This window comes from Amblyomma mixtum, chromosome 5 (genome assembly GCF_055824585.1).
Source record: "Amblyomma mixtum isolate Tamu chromosome 5, ASM5582458v1, whole genome shotgun sequence".
Taxonomy (NCBI): Eukaryota; Metazoa; Arthropoda; class Arachnida; order Ixodida; family Ixodidae; genus Amblyomma; species Amblyomma mixtum.
This window is the reverse complement of record NC_143016.1, coordinates 173,815,479-173,833,604: the sequence shown is the minus strand read 5'-3', so window position 1 is coordinate 173,833,604 and position 18,126 is coordinate 173,815,479. Positions and strand designations below refer to the sequence as shown.

The 18,126-nt window shown below is 49.2% G+C and overlaps 1 protein-coding gene across 5 annotated transcripts in view; it reads left to right on the top strand.

Moving 5' to 3' along the window:
* gwl (serine/threonine-protein kinase greatwall) overlaps positions 1-10,726 on the top strand; it is a 64,772-nt gene extending 54,046 nt beyond the window's left edge. For 3 of the 5 annotated variants that reach the window (XM_089542663.1, XM_089542660.1, XM_089542664.1), the window contains exons 11-13: positions 2,571-2,672; positions 4,829-4,939; positions 10,495-10,726. In XM_089542663.1, the coding sequence (XP_089398789.1) occupies positions 2,571-2,672; positions 4,829-4,939; positions 10,495-10,725 (444 nt within the window). In that variant the 3' untranslated portion in view covers position 10,726. Of the gene's footprint in view, positions 1-2,570; positions 2,673-4,828; positions 4,940-10,494 lie in introns of those variants that run through there. The other 2 variants (XM_089542662.1, XR_016282786.1) reach the window with 2 other exon arrangements.
* Positions 10,727-18,126: the final 7,400 nt, after the last annotated feature.

Genomic DNA, 18,126 nt, shown 5'->3' with positions numbered 1-18,126 from the left:
CTCTTGCAATGCTGGCTTGATTTACTTTGGAGAAACAGCTCAGAAAAGTGCCGGTGTCATCTAGTGAGACCAGATATATGCGCTCACCATCTGTGGACACAGTTGCCGGGTGGTACACTGCCAACGCTGCATTTAATCCACTTAATCTTCAAGTCAAGGACGCTAGTGCCAGGCCGTGCCTTTTTTAAGGCAGCTGGGTCAGAGCAGAAAGTACCTGCGCCTCTGCGTGGGCTCAGAAAATGCTAGCACAGCAGCTGATGTGCCGCCCCGAAGTTCGTCGTGTCTCTGCCCAGTGAAGCGCCTGTCATGGAAGGCAGGCACAGCGGCGTCACCATTGAAACATAGGGGAGGGAAAATGCATGGGTAATGCTTTGCTGGGAAAAGTAGTATGTTGCGAATAGCACTTGTCTTCTAAGTGTAGCACTGTGTGTCGCCACAGTGGCACTTCACAAGGCGAAATGCACCCGCTGGCAGTCAGTCACCCTAAGTTTTCCTCTCTGACAGCCGCACATCATATCACGTCTGTGGCACTGCCAGTGGCACTCACAATGATTAAAAAAAACAACAAAGAAAAACAAAAATGCTGTTAGGGAACTGTCACAAAGTAAATAGATATATCACGTTCCTGACCGGGTTACATGAAAAATGCTCACCAAAACGTGAGAAAATCACAAAGCCGGGGTTATGTGGTTGTGTGGCAGTACTGTGTTTTCAGCACTTCTTTTACACAGCGTTTGCAGATTTTACGCTTTTCTGAGCACAATCGAAACATTTTAAGAAGTATATCTCTCATCCATTGCAGAGGGCACGTTTTCTTCGGCAGAAAACCCCCTGTAAACTTGCAAGCGAATCACCGCGTCTATTTTTCAGCGGGTGCCGCCTGCTGCCAATCTGCACTATAGTGGAGTGACTGTCACGAAATTCGGCGCATTTTTGAAACAAACAAACAAAATCAGCGCCGCACGGAGGCGTCTCGCCGGCCCAGTTGTAACGGGGGAGAAGGGAACCACCGCTGGGCGACTCGCCTGTTGTATGTTGCTGCCCCCTCCACCACTGCTCACGGACATGGTGTGCGCGGAGGGAATGAGTCATCCATGCCGCCGATTTCTCTCGAACGTCCAAGTCGCTTCTACTGCTGACCGGGGGAAAAGGGCGTAGCCTTGCGTGCACTAAGACACATCCCCCTCCTCTGCACTCGGACGTCGGCGCCACGCTATAACCTTCGAGAGCGTCTCCCAGCTTTTGACCAATGAGGATGCGCCGCCGATGCGAGAAAGGAAGGGAGTCTGCACAGCCGACACTATGTGCATGTACGCGCCTACTTTGGTGCGTAGAACAAGCAGACACGGACCGAGCCTATATAAGAAGGGCGTTGACCGCTGTCAGATTAGTCCGAACTGCCGTTTAAGCTTCATCGAAGCGTGCCCGTTCGACTCCCGGGAAAACACCACTCGGCCAGCCAAGGACCAACGAGGCAACGTTCGCCAGTCTGCGGGACGGCATCGTCGTGGACCTCTGGTCGTCGGACTGCCGCAGTGCCCAGTGAACAAATTTTGTTTTGTTTGTTTGCCTCTCTCTTTTGTTAGTGCACTTTAAGTGCAATATTGCCTTTGTATTGTATTCTTTCTCGAGTTAAACTTTGCACGAGTTGCATTGTTTTGTTAATCACTTTGTATGTGCTTGTACTAGTGATTGTGAAATCCTCTGTATCGTCTCATTGCTGTATAAACTTTGTTTTGTTTGTGAACCTTTGGCTCTGACCCATTCTCTGGCTTGCGACTGGCGAAAGCTGGGCACCAAATGACCAAAAACCTCTTGTCACTTGGTACCTGGTCTCCACTGAGCTTGCCACGCTGAGTCGAGGGCATCTCCTTTGAGTCTGAGACCGCTACCCCCACATGCTCTAAGGGTGTCTGGGAACTTCACGCTTAAAAGTGCGTCGAAGCTGTGTGACAGCGACGGTGCCACCACCTATAGGTCGATCTCGCGGCGAATAAGCATATGGTGGTGCTGCCTGTTTTCTTGCTTTATGAACCAGTGTTTACTTTGTGTTTACTGTATATGCTGATTTACCATGTTCCATTGTCATCCTGCTGAGCAGTGTAATGGGTGACAGGGCCTCGTCAGGCAAAAGTGAATTGTTTTTTGTCCTGTCACCTCAGGCTAAGCTTGTCTGAATAAAAAAAGACTTCAATTACTGGAAACCTCCTGCGAACACTCTGTGACACTGTCAAGGCTAGGCAGAGCCACTGCGTGTGTGCAACTGATGTTCAACAATTCGGTATGCATTTATGCTAGTATGTCTCCACTATGCTAAAACTCTATATCACTGAATTTTCCAGACCACCGGTTAACTCCCATCATATGGCCATGACTCAGTGTGACTGCCATGTTGTTGCACTGCCATAGTGTGTTCACATAGACGCACCACGCAGTTGATGCTGATGAGTAGAGTGTGTACCAGGTTTTGAACAAGCAGGTGGTTAGAGACCTTTCTGCAAATGCTTTTTATTAGGCCGGGTCTTTTGTCAGAGGCCTTTAGATGTGGCCTTGTTCCCCCACACTTGCAGAGCTGGAGTGGCCCAAGGGGGATGAGGCTCTGTCCCCTGCAGCTGAGCACGCCGTCCTGGCACTGCTTACCCGGGAGCCACAAGCCCGGCCAGGATTCCAGGGTGCGTGCAGTCCCTGCTTGCGTGCATACCGTAAAAACCTGCATATAATACACACCCGAATATAATACGAGGTATGTTTTGTGGATAGCAAAAGGTAGAAAAGTTTTCACCCTCATATAATGCAAGCGAGGAAAGCGTGTTGAAACTATTTAGTATTTGCACTGCATTTTGTGCTTGACTTGGTGAACACTCAAGAGGTGTACACGCTGTGCGCTTGCGCATCCAGTGCCACCCCCTCGCACCAGGCGCTGAAAAAGAGGAATTCATCTCCATGAGCATGGTGCTGGCTAGCTCCCCATCTCGCACCAACATTCTGACACCATAGATCAGAGAACTCTACGACATGAAGAAAAAAGCAGCTCACACTCGCCGTGGCCCCGTAAAGGCATCTGCAGCATGCAGATGTTGGTGAGTTGCAACACCACACATGAAGAAAAAAGCAGCTCACAATCGCCGTGGCCCCGTAAAGGCATCTGCAGCATGCAGATGTTGGTGAGTTGCAACACCACAGGTTCCTGAGAGCATCTGCACGGACATCCCCGCAGGGGGATGATGGTGAGCAGCGTGCCACCACGGACCCGAGCACCCGTGCTTAGCTGTGCGTGGCTCAGCTGTGTCCGGGGAAAAGGGAATCCTGGTGGGTGAGCCAATGCCGAGCGTTTGGACCCTTAAGGCCCCTCTCCAAAGGCAACACACCACTTTGGCCCCAGCTTCCCGTAGACGGCACCTTCAGCCTGATCCGACCGGGGGAAATCGGCAGTCGCCTTTTCCTGTTCTCCTCTCCATCTTTCACTTTCCTATCTTCTTTCTCACAACTCTCCTGTTCCTCCTCCCTTCGAGGTTTTTCCTTTTTTCCTGGCGGCTAGGCTTAACCTTCTGAGGTTTTGAGTCTGCAATTAAGGGGGAAGAAGGCCTTAAAAAAAATTATTCATAAAGTCGCAATTATGAATTCTTTAGGGAACATGTATTTCTGTATGCTGATTCCAAATAAGCAATTTAATTTTATGTAAAACAAGTGCTTGTGCACTAATATAATATGTTAGGCACCTGTTTGCTAAAGTGCATGTTATTGGTTTCTCTTGACATCAAGGAATGCAATAAGGGTAAGACTATCATCCTGCCTATAACAGATGTTGAGTTATAGGGTTTTGAAGTTGCAATTTCAGAAATGAGAAGAAAGTTTGCATTCCTGTTTCTGAAAGGACAGCTTCAAAACCCTATAAGTCAACTTCTGTGATAGGCAGGATGACAATTTTACCCTTATTGTATTCTTGCATTCATTGTATGCATTTTAGCAAACTCTCCTCACCAAAATTTCTTGAAAGCTTTTGGTAAAAGGTGACGCAACATATTGCATAAGTGCACAAGGACTTGCTTTACATAAAATTAAGTTACATGTTTGGAATCAGCACACAAAAATACATGTTCCGCCCCGCCGGGGTGGCTCAGTGGGTATGGCGCTCGGCTGCTGACCCGACAGACGCGAGTTCAATCCCGGCTGCGGTGGCTGAATTTCGATGAAGGCGAAATTTTAGAGGCCCGTGTACTGTGCGATGTCGGTGCACGTTAAAGAACCCCAGGTGGTCGAAATTTCTGGAGGCCTTCACTACGGTGTCTCTCGTAGCCTGAGTCGCTTTGGGACGTTAAACCCCAATAAACCAAACCAAACCAAAAATACATATTCCTTGATGATTTCGTAATTATGACTTCATTAATAAAAAAGTTTTTTAAAGACCCTCGCCCCCCCTTAGAGATGACCTTTGATTGTGCGCCACACTAGGCCCATCCACTTGGTGCTGATATCCCCGTTTGTCACAATGCGCGCACATTGATTCCTAATAAAAGTAGAAACAGGAGTGTCGTGGAAAACAGCTGACTAGCCTCAGATCTGCTCATTCGAGGGTGGCTGCTGGCAGATGCCACATCGAGAGTGATACCACCAGATTGCACCACGGAAGTTTGCCTTGTAGTCTTCATTATGAGCAGTCTACTTACTACGAACCTCCGGCCAGATGTAATGAACGAATGGTGTGTGACTGTCAGGTTCATTATAAGCGGGCTCAGCCGTACGCAGTTGGACCTGTGCGATAGCTCTGTTCAGTCAGTGGTGCTGAATGCCTGCTGTGCTCATGTTTCCAAGCGGGGTGTGTGTGCAGAGCTTCGTGCGTTGCCTTTCTTCGAGAGCGTCACGTGGGACAGCCTCCTTGACCAGGAGCCGCCATTTGTGCCAGTTCCAGACAATGACACGGACACGGGCTACTTCGACGGTGAGCCGGCTTTGGCCTTTGTTTTGCTCCAAACATGGCTGCGTGAAAAAAGTTGACGGCGTTTGCTGAAAATAGGCACTCGCCACTGAGCGAGCCCAGGGCATTCATCTTATTTGCACTTTTCGTGAGGATGAGAATGTGGGCAGGACAGTAGAGCTTTGGCAGTACATACACATACGTGCGTGGATTTAAGGGGGGAGCCTGGTCTTGAACAGAAAATTTTATTAGTCTTGTCATAGTTGTGAAATTTTCACGGCACATGTATTTTTGTGCGCTGATTCTAGGTATGCCATTTCATTTCATGTAAAGCAATTCCTTGACCGCTCATGCAATTTTTATGCAAGTATTTTGCAAAGAGTTTTGAAGAAAATTTGCTGCGGGGAAACTCGCTGAAATGTATGCCATTGGGCTCTCTTGACACCAAGGAATGCAATAAGGGTAAAATTATCATCCTGGCTGTCACAGAAGTTGAGTTATGGGCTACTGAAGCTGCTACTTCAGAGACAGAAATACTAACTTTTCTTCTCATTTCTGAAGCGACAACTTCAGAACCCTATAACTTAAGTTCTGTGATAGGCAGGAAAAAAATTCTATTCTTATTGCATTCATTGGTATCAAGAGAACCCAATGGCATACATTTCAGCAAGTTTCCCGCAAGAAATTTTTTTCAGACCTTTTCACAAAACACATGCATAAAAATTACATAAGCACTCAAGGAATTGTTTTACATGAAATTAAATGGCATATTTAGAATCGGCACTCAAAAATACATATTCCCTGAAGATTTCTTGACTGTGACTTCATTAATAATTTTTTTTTTCAAGACCAGGCTCCCCCCTTAAAATCCTTGAAAAATGAAGCGAGTGAACATGCCAGTATATGCCATGAGCCCAGCGCCCTCTGTGCCGCCTCTAATTTTTGCGAAGCACTGGCAGGGCTGCTTCTACTTGCCTGCTGCTTGCCACTAGTTTTTGCTGATGTGTACATACTTGACATAATTGCATCTGCTGCCATAAGCAGGCTTTATAGAATCTAGCGATAAACGCATGAGCATGCTGTTAATGCTATTCATCTCAGAGGCAGGTTTAGCCTTGCAAAACTGATTTCTCTCCCTGCGGAATTCACGCACACTGCCTCTTTTGGATGTGAATAGCAAAGGACCATTCGGTAAATATTGCAAAAAAAGAAACTCGTGCAGACATAATCAGTTTGTATGTGAATGTACTGTAGTTTTCTTTTGCGCATTAATAACCTTATGCTGTTGAAAGGTGTGCAAAATTCATAACCATGAAGTACACTAGAATACAGCAGGCTTCATTGGTTGCTATGGATGGCATCGGGTATGTCTGCGCTTTATTCTGCCTGTTTACTTCTGCATGTCGTGTACCGTGCCATGGCGTGTTGCGCATTTGGCTCATTCCTGCAGGCTCTGTTAAACGGCTACTTTATCTTTACAACATGCAGATTTATTTTATTCGCATAGTCTTCACTACAACCCCTGTGCACGATCCTGCCAGTGATGCCCGATGCTGCTCTGCTACTCAAAAGTAATTTGCTGAAGCGTGAAACTTCTTACGTGTACCTATTTGCTGCAGTACTTTTGCTTGCAGAGGCCCAATGTAGTACCAGGTGCGGCGTTTTTCCGGCTGCTGCAGTTTCTTGAGCCAGTCTCGTTCAAGCTCACATAGAAACCCATGCAATACAGACTCTGCTCTTACGTCACAACTGTCGCATGCTATGTCGTGCACTTCGCGATAGTGGTTCACCCTGTGCTGGCATTTTTTAAGCCTACAATTAGCACGCTTGGAACGGCGACAGGGTAAAAACGGAACTTAAAGACTCCATCGGCTCTTAGCCGCTGCCGTGTTCGATGACTTCCGGCATGTTCCACCCACACCAACGTCAAGCACACTGACAGTGGTGCGAATCATGTTGCAGCTCCATTGCCGTACAGCATGGTGCAAACGACCGAGGTCATGAAGATAAAACTATGCCATGGCAAACCCCATGCGGGCAGCGCTGCACAAGATGCAGTTGCACTGGCTGGCCCCGAGGCTTTTATTTCTGTCACCTGCTTTCCCTGACATCAGACGCTGAAAAGTGCAGTTTCTAGGTTCTGATATACAAGGATTGAGCAGGATTAAAGCGACCATCATGAAAAGAACACAAAAGCGTACATGCGTGCCCAAACTTCACCTGCTCTGGGCGCCCGGCGCCCTGCAGTGGGCGCAGTCAGGCTGATGATGATGTCAGCTGGGCTGCCCAACTTGTGTGGATGCAGTCGAGTGGCACTGAACAATTTGTGCACAGCCTAAAGAAACCCCTAAAAAATCTTCCCCATTATGACAGCATTCCTCGCACCCATCGCATTTGTCCTACAAAAAAAGTGGTTTCCAAGGGCAGTGTGGTAGTGCCATCTACGCTCTGAAAATGACACTAAACCAAGAGAGCCTGGAGCTCAGTCCACCAGGGTGAGGGGGGCATCAACCGCCAGCTGCTTTTTCTCCATAATGCAGTTGCGGTACAACAAAAGGGTACAACAGGGACAACGGGAGCAGAGGGTGGTGTGCATTCCCCTGTTGTCCGGGGTCAAATGTTGAATGGGGGCTGTTCCTAAAGCTCGTCACGGACCAATGGAGCCAGTGTTTATGGCAATACAGTCGAACCCGGATATATCGAACCCGCATATTTCGAATTATTGGCTATATCGAACACACAGATTACCCCCTTGAAAATACTATGTAAAAGTATAGGACAGTTGCGTTGTATATCGAATTCCATTTTCGCCGGACATTGGATATATCGAACGCCGCGCCGCGTCCCTGGAAGGTGCGCTTTCCTCAAAGGCATTCCTGTCCGGTCCTCAGCCGCCTCAGCGGAGAACATTTCCGCAGTCAGTCAGCAGGCGCAGGGCCCTTTTTTTTTTTTGTTCCCCGTTTTTGTGCCCCACCGGCGCGAGCTTTCCCGCTCCTCCTGTACCGCCAGCGTGTGCTCCGTCAAGGTCATTGGAGCTCAGCGAAGAGAGAGCGCGGCATGGCGACGCGTGGCGACGGTTCTAAGCCACGCTTCTTGGGGAAAGAGAGAGAGAGAAAACGGTCGCTCGTGGGCACATCGTGGGTTTGGGGAAAAGAGAGAGCTCAGAAAAAAAAAAAAAAAAACGAAGCCCAGAGCGCCGATCTTTCTCCCTGCTCTTTCTTTTCCCTCTGTCGTTCCTTCGCAGCCACGTTGACTGCCGCTCGCATAGGCTTCTCTCTTATCGCTCCATCTGTGCCTCGCGTGTTTTTTTTTTTTGTGTGTGCCTGTGTTTCAACGCGCGACGTGTGAAGCAGGCCCCAGTAGCCAACTGTTTTGGCAAGGCAGGCCTTGAAGTGGCCGGAGATGAATGTCCGGAAGATTTAGATGACGATGAGTGCTTGGACGACGCGTTTCGCGACTTGTCCAATTTTCTCGGCGCCGTTCCATCCGAAGTGACTGTTGAGGACTTTAACGCTGACAGCGAAGTTCAAGCGGTAGCTGGCGTTCAAGACGCCGACTCCAGCGACGACGAGGGCAACTGTGTTGACGAAGAAACGCGTCCGTGCGCAGCCGCTGAACTGGCTTCAGCGTTAGCCTGATTCAGCGCTGTTGCGGCGAAATGGAAGGCACTGTGCTCTCGCACCTGGACAGTCTCGAGAAGATCGAGGCCAGTGTTTTGAACTTCGTTTCCCAAGGGGCCGTCGCGGTGGCTAAGTGGTTATGGTGCTCGGCTGCTGACCCGAAAGACACGGGTTCGATCCCGGCCGCGGCGGCTAGAATTTTTTTGGAGGAGAAATTCTAGAGGCCCGTGTACTGTGCGATGTCAGTGCATGTTAAAGAACCCCAGGTGGTTGAAACTTCCCGGAGCCCTCCACTACGGCGTCTCTCATAGCCTTAGTCGCTTTGGGACGTTAAACCCCATAAACCAAACCGAACCGTTTCCCAGGGGAAAAAGCAGCCCAAAATTAGTGATTTTTTTTCCGCGAAATAAAGCGCTTTCACATTGCGTGCCCATACTATGTGATTCGCGGCTGTTCCAAACGGTAAGCCACAATTTGTTATGATCGGGAGTGCAGTTCTAGCCTATATCTGTATATCGAATTTTCGCTATATCGAACTATTTTCCGATCCCCTTCGAATTCGATATACCCGGGTTCGACTGTATACTATACCTGCATGCTAATCCACAGGTTCCCAGTCGAACCCACAGGTAAATTCAGCAGGGTTTCACTGTTCTTGCTGACGTATTTTTTACACTAGAGAGTTGTGCACATTCCTGAAGCCACCAGCTCTGCTGTTGCTGCTCCATGCCCTGGGTCTGCCATCTGTACATGCATGCTCTTCTGTGTTGCCGGCACCTTTCATTACGAAGTGCATCTGTTCTGTTTTTGAAGCGAAAAGCTTCACTACGCTAGTCAGCACTGCGCTTCACGTGAGCCGGCGTATGTCGGAGCACGAGTGACGTCATGCATGGCGCAGACTACTGCGCATGTGCGCTGCCGCTTCTCCTCCTCGCCACCGTTTTACCTTTCGCCGCAGCCGTGCGCAGTGCGCATTTGAAAGGAGGGGTATGTAAGGCACGCTTGCCCATAGAACAGGCGCATGCTGCCATGCGCTATGCGTCATTGTTTTAAGTTCGCCGCAAGCGCATGTTTATCGCGGAGGCCGGCTATTAACCGCTTGCCACAGAATAGGCGAGTGCATTCAACATGGAAGGAGAAGAGAGTAATACTACCAACACAGAAGTGATCATAAAGCATAACCATAAGCTAAACCAGAAGCATCACTGCAGCTTTTCACTTCGAGATATCCAGGCTAAACATTAGCTAAGCCTCAGCCAATTTTTTTGGTCTGGCATTGTTGCATACAATGCGGACTTTCGATTAGTTCTCACCTGTTCAGTCCCTCGTAGCCTTACTTTAAACTCCAATAAACCATTCTCACCTGTTCAGGCAAGTTTAGCATAGTACAAAAAGTTCTTATTGCCAAATACCACCTTTGTGCAAAAATTTGAGCCCAAACAAGCGAGTGGTTAAGCCGAGGTAATTTTTTTTTCGATTACCTCTAAGGGCTACTCCTCAACAGCAGGGGAGGGCTCTGAAAGGGATTTCCATGGACAGGTGTTTTCTTCACTTAAGTAGAATGTTCTGTTGCGGAGTCACTCTGCAGGAAGCCAACATGTGCACCTTGCCAGATTCCAATTGTTTCTCTCCTTGTGTTACCCGCTGCGGTGGCTCAGTGGTAAGGCGCTCGTCTACCGAGCCGGAGTTCCCGGGTTTGAACCCAACCGCGGCGGCCACGTTTCGATGGAGGCGAAACGCAAGAGGCGCCCGTGTGCTGTGTGATGTCAGTGCACGTTAAAGATCCCCAGGTGGTCGAAATTATTCGGGAGACCTCCACTCCGGCACCTCTTTCTCTCTTTCTTCTTTCACTCCTACCTTCCTCCCTTCCCTTGCGGCGCTTCAGGTGTCCACTGATACATGCGAGCAGTTTCCTCAAAAACCAATTTACTTATTTACCAATTCTCTCCTTGTGTGCAGCACGCAACAAGATGCAACACCTGCAGCTCTCCAGCTTTGGCAACTAGCCCATCCTGTCCCCAGGTTGCAGCCCAGCATTGTCCCTGGTCAACTTCGGCTTCCCAGGAGCACAGCTTGCTGCACGCGGAGTGCTTGCAGTGCCACCAGCCTTCTGGTCTCGGCTGCATGATTTTAGTCATTTTAACGAGTTTTTACCCCTGTTTTCACTTATATCTTTTATCCTGTAACTAATGAAATGACTGCCAAATGAAGAAGGTGTCATGACTGATCCACCCACTGCACCTGGCCTCTTTTTGCTTGTGTTTTTTTACTACAACGTGTCATGTGTGAACACTCGTAGCATGCATTAACATTTTTAGTCGAGCCCAGATATATCAGGCCCAGGTATTCTGACTTATTTGCTCTATTGAACACCCTAATTGCCCCCTTGAAAGTCCTGTATAAAAGTATTGGAACGTTGTGTAGTTTACCAAACTCCAATTTCGCTGGGCATTCGATATATCAGCTGTATGCCGCACCCCTGCTAGCGGCACTTGTAACTGCACTCCCACGGTCACTTTTCCCACGTGGAGACGTGTTGGCTGCGCGGACTTGGGCACCTGCTGGCAACACAAGCACTATGAAACTGCTCGATGAGTTGAACGTAGGGGGTGAACTTGAGGTTGACTTTTGGTCTCTTCCACTCATTTTCCACTTCTCATCCCTGTCATGGGCTGAAGCTAATTAAAGCCTAGTAGTTGTTCTCGCCTGGTGTGCTTTTCTGCTGAGGGCAATCCAGAAACAAACTGAAGCCTAATTTTATTGAGCATACTCTATTTTTGGCGCAGTGGTGACAAGATTAGACACGTCATGACAGGCAGTGGCTAGTTCCAGAGCATCACTATGGCTTCATTGTGAAGAAGGTTCCGGGTAGCAACACCTAGTGGACGGTGTGCTGGTAGGTGGCATGTTGTTGCAAGAAGCGCATCACTAACTCGAGTACAATGTATCCTTGCTTGTAGGTCGCAGATAAACTTATCTGTATTGCTATTTTTCATATTCTTAACTACTATGATCCGTTCGCATTCAATATATTCAAGCTCAACTGTATAACATGCACTTGGCACATGATGGCCTTAGTAATAGTTGCCTATGTGCCATAAAAACAACACATATTAACATGTATGTGATAATGTACAAATATTAAAACTTGTGAACAGCATGGTAAGGAAAATTGTACGATAATTTTGCAGTGCAGAAAGAGAAGACTATGGCAGTGAGCATCAATTTTGCTTCCAAACATTATGCTGTTTCTATCACTGAAAAAATTAGCAGGAAAAATCAAAACAGCAATATCTGCATCAGTCCTGCCAGCGCTCTCGTAGCACCACAGTCTCATAATGCAGTCACATTGAGGGGATTGAATACACCAGATGACAACTGCAAGACAGGAACATACAAATAAGGGTCTACTGGTCCCGGAGGGATTTGTTGTAATGAGAACACTCACAAACTGTGCAAGCACGCAACAAGAAAATCTGAACGTACCCTACAACAACCTTGTAAAAATTCCATAAAGTTAGCTCAGAGTAGAGGTTCTCTTAGATCTTGAATGGCAGTTTACCAGTATCCCTCAAGAGAAAAGTATGCAGCAGCTGTATCTTACCGGTACTCACCTATGGGGCAGAAACGTGGAGGCTAACAAATAGTGTTCAGCTTAAATTAAAGGGGCCATGACAGCCTATTTTCGTGCATACCATGTTTATTGCATTTAATTATCATCACGTTAAATTGCAATTCCCGGAAGTTTCAGTTGATTCCGTGAGGTTGTAATTTTTAAAATAGTTTTTTTTTGTTTCTTTTGCGAACTGCTTGCTGCTCTGGCAGCCTCTGATTGCTGCTGTAACAGGGGCGTACCGGCCCCGTGTCATCTGCTGCGTGCTGTTGGCTGCATTATGCACACCGTGGATGGCGGCCGCTCAAAAGCTTTTTTGCAGCAAAAGCTACACTACTATAGCTGTGACACATTTCGTCGTGAGCCTCCGAATGACCTTGAAACGGCCTTGAGATGTCATGGCTTGTGTTACTATGCAGACATAGCTTGCCATTTGTGGTCCACTTAGTGTACCACCTTTGAACTTGAACTTTGACAAACGACACATTCTGCCGTGAGCCTCCGAATGATCTTGAAACGACCTTGAGATAAGTAATGGTTGCACATCTGCTTACCATGTGTAGTCCACCTTGGTGCTGCACCACTTGACCTTGACCTTTTAAGTTGTCGGTAGAGGGCGGTAAGAAGCCACGTGGTAATCGCGCGGTGTCACGTGATTCCATTTACAGTTCTGACGTCAGGGTATGGGGTATGTAAATCGGAGCTGTGCGCTCTGCTTTCGCTATGTGTAAACTTGGTTCTGCAGAGTAGAACCACTTGAATTTTTTAGCTTAGTGAAATAAATTTCATTTTCCGTGTTTTCTTTTCGGAAGCCTTCAGCTAGTACGCGAGCTTAGTGATCCTTGGGAAAGCAGACTTGCTCGTGGTGCCCGTTTTCTGATTGTTGAGGAAACAGAAATCGATGCATCCTTGCCATATTATTTACACTCAGATGCATGTTGTTCGTATGTTATGAGTGTGGTCTCTTTTGAGCATTCAAGTGCTTCCGCATGTGAAAAGTGTCATGCGCCGTACGTGCCTTCGCCAGTGTGCTCCGCGAAGAGCGTGGTGTTCTGTCGCTGGCTACCGATTCCTGCCCGCTATTCGTCGGCTGAATAATTACTCTCAAGGTGGAACTAGAGTAAGCTTGAGGCACGGAAGGAGCAGAGAAAAGTGCCGAATGCGACGGCTTCCCCACTACATGTGTGCATGTGTAAGTTGAACATGCATTCCAAATTTTGGCTTGTAGATCCCTTTTGCAGAACCAGTTGCCGCTGGCAAAATTCAATGCGAATCGAATGTTTCACTGTCCGCACCGCTGAATGGTTGCTGCCATCTAAATGAGTGTGTCAAGATAACAGCTCATAATTTAGTATTTACTTTGCTTGCACAAAGTCCCCCAGCTGGGAATGTGACGATTACGATAACTGCAGCTCCGCGCCGAGGTCAGCTGTGCGCGAATTACTGCTAGTTTGCTTGGCATGAAGCGCTAGGTGGGCTCTCCTTATTTTAAATATTATCTATTCTTGCTCAGAAGTTGTAGCTTTACTCGTTTACACATCTAGCGCGCACCAAGATAATATATCTAGCCGCTCTTAGACATCTTGGTGCGGTTAGACATCTAGACACTCCAAGAAAGCCTGCACCATGATATTAATCGTTTGCACACTACGATAACAGGTGCCGATGATAACGCCTAGTTGCATGGGAAATGCTTAGCGGACGACCGGCGCTTCCCGCTAACTGTATCTGCTTCCTTCACTATCACCAACTTGACATCAAATCGCTTTACCTAACGACACGTTTGGACACCACTTGCATTAATGAAAACAGGCCAATTTGTTCTCTCCAGTCGACGCCTGCTGCGGCTGCATTCAGCACATGCTCTGCAGACTGGGTCACATCAGCACTTCTGCCTTATTGCACGTGTGTCCTGCGATGTAGGCAGTCATCGCTTCCCAGGCAGCACGACAGCAGTGGATGAACGTTGAGCGATCATTGACAAAAATTGGCATGAACGGTCATCCTACACTGGAATTTAGGCTGTGGGGTTTTACTGGGGGAGAATAAATGCGTTCTCCCCATTTAACCGCGGCTGACAGTTCAAAACCGCCCGGACCCCACCCCGTGATCGTGTACGCTACCGAGTGTACGCCGACCACGGCGGGTCTTGCTCGGGGGGGAACAAAGGAACGACACACTGGCTGACACAAACAAGGCATTTTTGCTACAACAACAATAACGCCAGCTAGCAACAAAATACGCTGACGAATCGAAGACGTCCGACTCACCAGCGCGATTACGAGCGAACTTTATGCTATGGAGGAGTCTCCTGAAGGAAGGAAGGAAGGAAAAGGAGTATCCTCCATAGCATGTACTTGTAGGCGCGTGGGTCTATTTAAGGCTTTACTCGTCCTCTGTGGTTCGCTTCCCCGCAGTGCACCCTCAACTCGTCCCCGGTGGTTCGCTTTCCCGTAATGCACCCTCCTTAGTTGTGTTACTTTAACTAACAGCGGAGGGCGCCGGCGTCGCTGCGACACGAGCGCCACGGATGGCGTGTTTGCTGCGCGCGCGCGGGGGAGAGACGGTCCTCTTCTGCTCAGCTCCGGGATAGCGCGCTGACGTTCGGCGCTAGGCTCCGCTCTTCGTCGGCGGGCGGCTTTGTAGTGGGAACATGCTCCCGTCAACCCGTCCCGTCCGGCCTCGGAGTTTCCCTCGTGCCCTGGCGTGGGCGAACGTTCGCTTGTAACCGCTCTGGTGAGTCGGACGTCTTCGATTCCTCAGCGTATTTTGTTGCTAGCTGGCGTTATTGTTGTAGCGATAAATGCCTTGTTTGTGTCAGCCAGTGTGTCGTTCCTTTGTTCCCTCAGAGCAAGGCCTGCCGTGGTCTTGCAGCGGAGGTCACGCGGACAGCGTCCACGCAGACTTCCGCGCTAATCTGAAGGCGGCGTGAAGGTCTCCGCTGGGACGACTCGCATGGCTCGTGGACTACGTGTCTGCAGGCCCGCGAAGAGAGAGCCGGTTGAAAACTGCAGGCCAGGGTTCTGCAGTAGTCGCCAGGGTAACAGCAGCCGGAGGTGGCTGCTGTCTGGTCTCGCCACGGCTGCCTCGAATGGATGCGCCAAACAGGATACAGGCCGCTCCGTCGCAGCAGGCTCCAGCGAGACGATGTGCACAGGACAGCAAGCCTGGGTGGCTCCACTGGATCTGCAAGATTTCCGAAACACACTCCTCATGCCTTTAACTTAGGCCACGGGAGCGGAAACGGCGTCCGCAAGGGCTTCGTGGCTCAATGCTCAACTCGCTAGCAAAATGTGTCGGCCGGCTGTGCAACGCAAAGTTAGAGCGAACAAAGCCCTTTCTTGAGTTGAACGAGAATGCTCAGTTCATGCGAGGTTACAAAACGGGTGGGCTGCAAAGTGCGCCCCCTCTCAACGTCACGGTCCGGCGGTTTCTTCCGACATGGTGCAGACAGCTCTTAAAAAGTCTTAGGCCTCACTACTATTGTCACAACGACCCTCAGCAAAAGAAAGACCCAAAACGGGTTACGTGCGCGCAGCCGCGAGGAGACATCAGCTCTGTGGGGTGGCCCTACCCCGCTCACTGCGCGAAGCAGCTTCTGAGCGGTCGGCGCCCACCGTATCGGACGGTATCGGAGCGCCCAGTGCCGAGCTGCAATACCAGCGAGCTCGGAGCGGCACCCGTGGCCCCAGGCCACCCGGCTACCGGAGCCGCGACTCCCAGAGTCGTAAGAGACAGTATAGAAAATATTTACAGGAAAACTCGGGACTACCCATGCGGCTTCCATACTCGCTTCGGGCTCGGCAACTCCGCGGGCGCTAGGCCTCGCGCTCCCTCGATGCGGACCACGTTGTTCTTGTGCTGAAGAAACCCAGGAAGAAAAACTTGACAAAAGAACATGCTGAGCATGTCGAAAAGTTCAAACATGCTGCAGCGCAATACACCTCGCACTCATGAAAGCATGCCACAAGTCCTAGCGATCAAAATTCACACTAGTCCTAGCACTTGTCAAGTCCGGACAAAGAGCGTTCCTCGAACCGGACAGTCGTCCAATGTCTCAAGAGCGGGCCCCACGTCGGGGACGTGGGGTTTTATTGGGGAAAGATAAATGCGTTCTCCCCGTTTAACCGCGGCTGACACAGTTCAAAGCCGCCGGACCCCACCCCGTGATCGCGTACGCTACCGAGCGCACGCCGACCACGGCGGGCCTTGAGGGAACAAAGGAACAACACACTGGCTGACACAAACAAGGAATTTATTGCTACAGCAATAACGCCAGCTAGCAACAAAATACGCTGAGGAATCGAAGACGCCTGACTCACCAGCACGGTTACGAGCCCACGCCGGGGCATGAGGGAAACTCCGAGGTCGGACGGGCTGGCGGGAGCATGTTCCCACTACGAAGCCACCCGCCGACGAAGAGCGGAGCCTAGCGCCGAACCAAGGTAGCGAAGGCTCCATAGACGCCCATTGGTCGAAAAAATGGCGGCTCATGGGCACCCCAGCGCTCCTGGATTTTGGGGGCAACCTACGTATGAGTGACGTTGAATGACGTCACGCATACGTATGCTTTTCACGCTAATTATAAAGCAGTCTTTCTGTAGAATCAGCATTTTCGAGACCACGTCCCTTGGAGGTTGTTGCTTTTCAACGCGTGCCAGCCTTTGCCACTCAAATGTGCTCGAGTTCCTGCTAGTGATGTCCTTATTTACGAGCAATTGGAAACCCAATGAAAGTTGTTGTGAAAGAAGGCAGCGCAGAAAGGCAGCAACCCTTACAGACATAGGCATGCATAATTCGCAGCGCAAACACTGGTGCAAGTACCTTTACAAGTACGTGGTCTCTTAGTATAGCAAGGTATAATCCATAAAGCACTAGCTCATGTGCACAGTTCATAACAGAGTGTAGGGCAAGTATCGTTTTCATATTGATGGTTTATTACATCAACCAAACAAATACAGTGATAAAACACACCAACAAAAAAGCATGTCACAGGCAGCACAAACAGTAGCACTGTTTAAGCTGGCTAATCATGTCAATGGTCCCAGTGCAGACAGGAAAAAAGCCCTGAAGTGCTACAAATGTTGCCAGTTGGAAGATTGGATGACAACTTCAATTGAGGTAAAAATGACATCAAATAGGCGCACCAAGATGCACATGGGGCATAGAGCACTGGCACTAGTTTTAGCATCAACAAACCTGCTCAATGCTAGAGCATTACACCATACATAGGGCCTGCGCACAACCTCAAGATCTGCTTCTTGTCGCTAACCGGAGTAATTTGAAGCAATTCTAATCAAACTAGAACATACATGAAGTGCAGTTTACAGTGAAGTGCAAGGACATTCAATGCAGCCAGTCTTTCTTCGAGTAGGCACAGCATCGTGACGCAGCCATACTGGTCGCAGATACGCAAACGGTTCAAAGTGTTCGGAACAAACCCTCAGGTATCGCAGCTGGAACTGTGTCTTCTCCAGGCTGAGGTTGCGGCACAACTGCACCCACGTTTTGCACCTGGACATGATACAGCGTGACAAGTGCACCGAAATGAATACCATATACTCCAAACGCCAATACGCCATGATTCCTTTCACCTAAATGCAGTACATTATATTATAACTATGGCAGTAACTGCTCGCGTCAAGCCTCCGGGTCTCAGAGTGCTGTTACTCTCGCACTGATACCACGCGGCTAGCTGCTTTTCTATGCTCAGAGAGTAACGAGAGCGAAGCAGCGAAATTAAATTAAAACTACATTACAGTTATGTATATGTAGAGCTCGTCGCCCGGAGCGCCCGCGAGCGGTGCCGTTGCCGAAAGCTCCCAACATAAGCAGGCATGCTTTGTCGCTGCTCGAGTATAGCTGGCAGTTCTGATAACAAGGCGATTTTGTCTTTTCTTGTGATATTTGTACACCAACCCAAGCAGCGCTCAGGTACTGCTGCACGGCGGCGAAGTGTGACACCGGTTGTGGGCGCA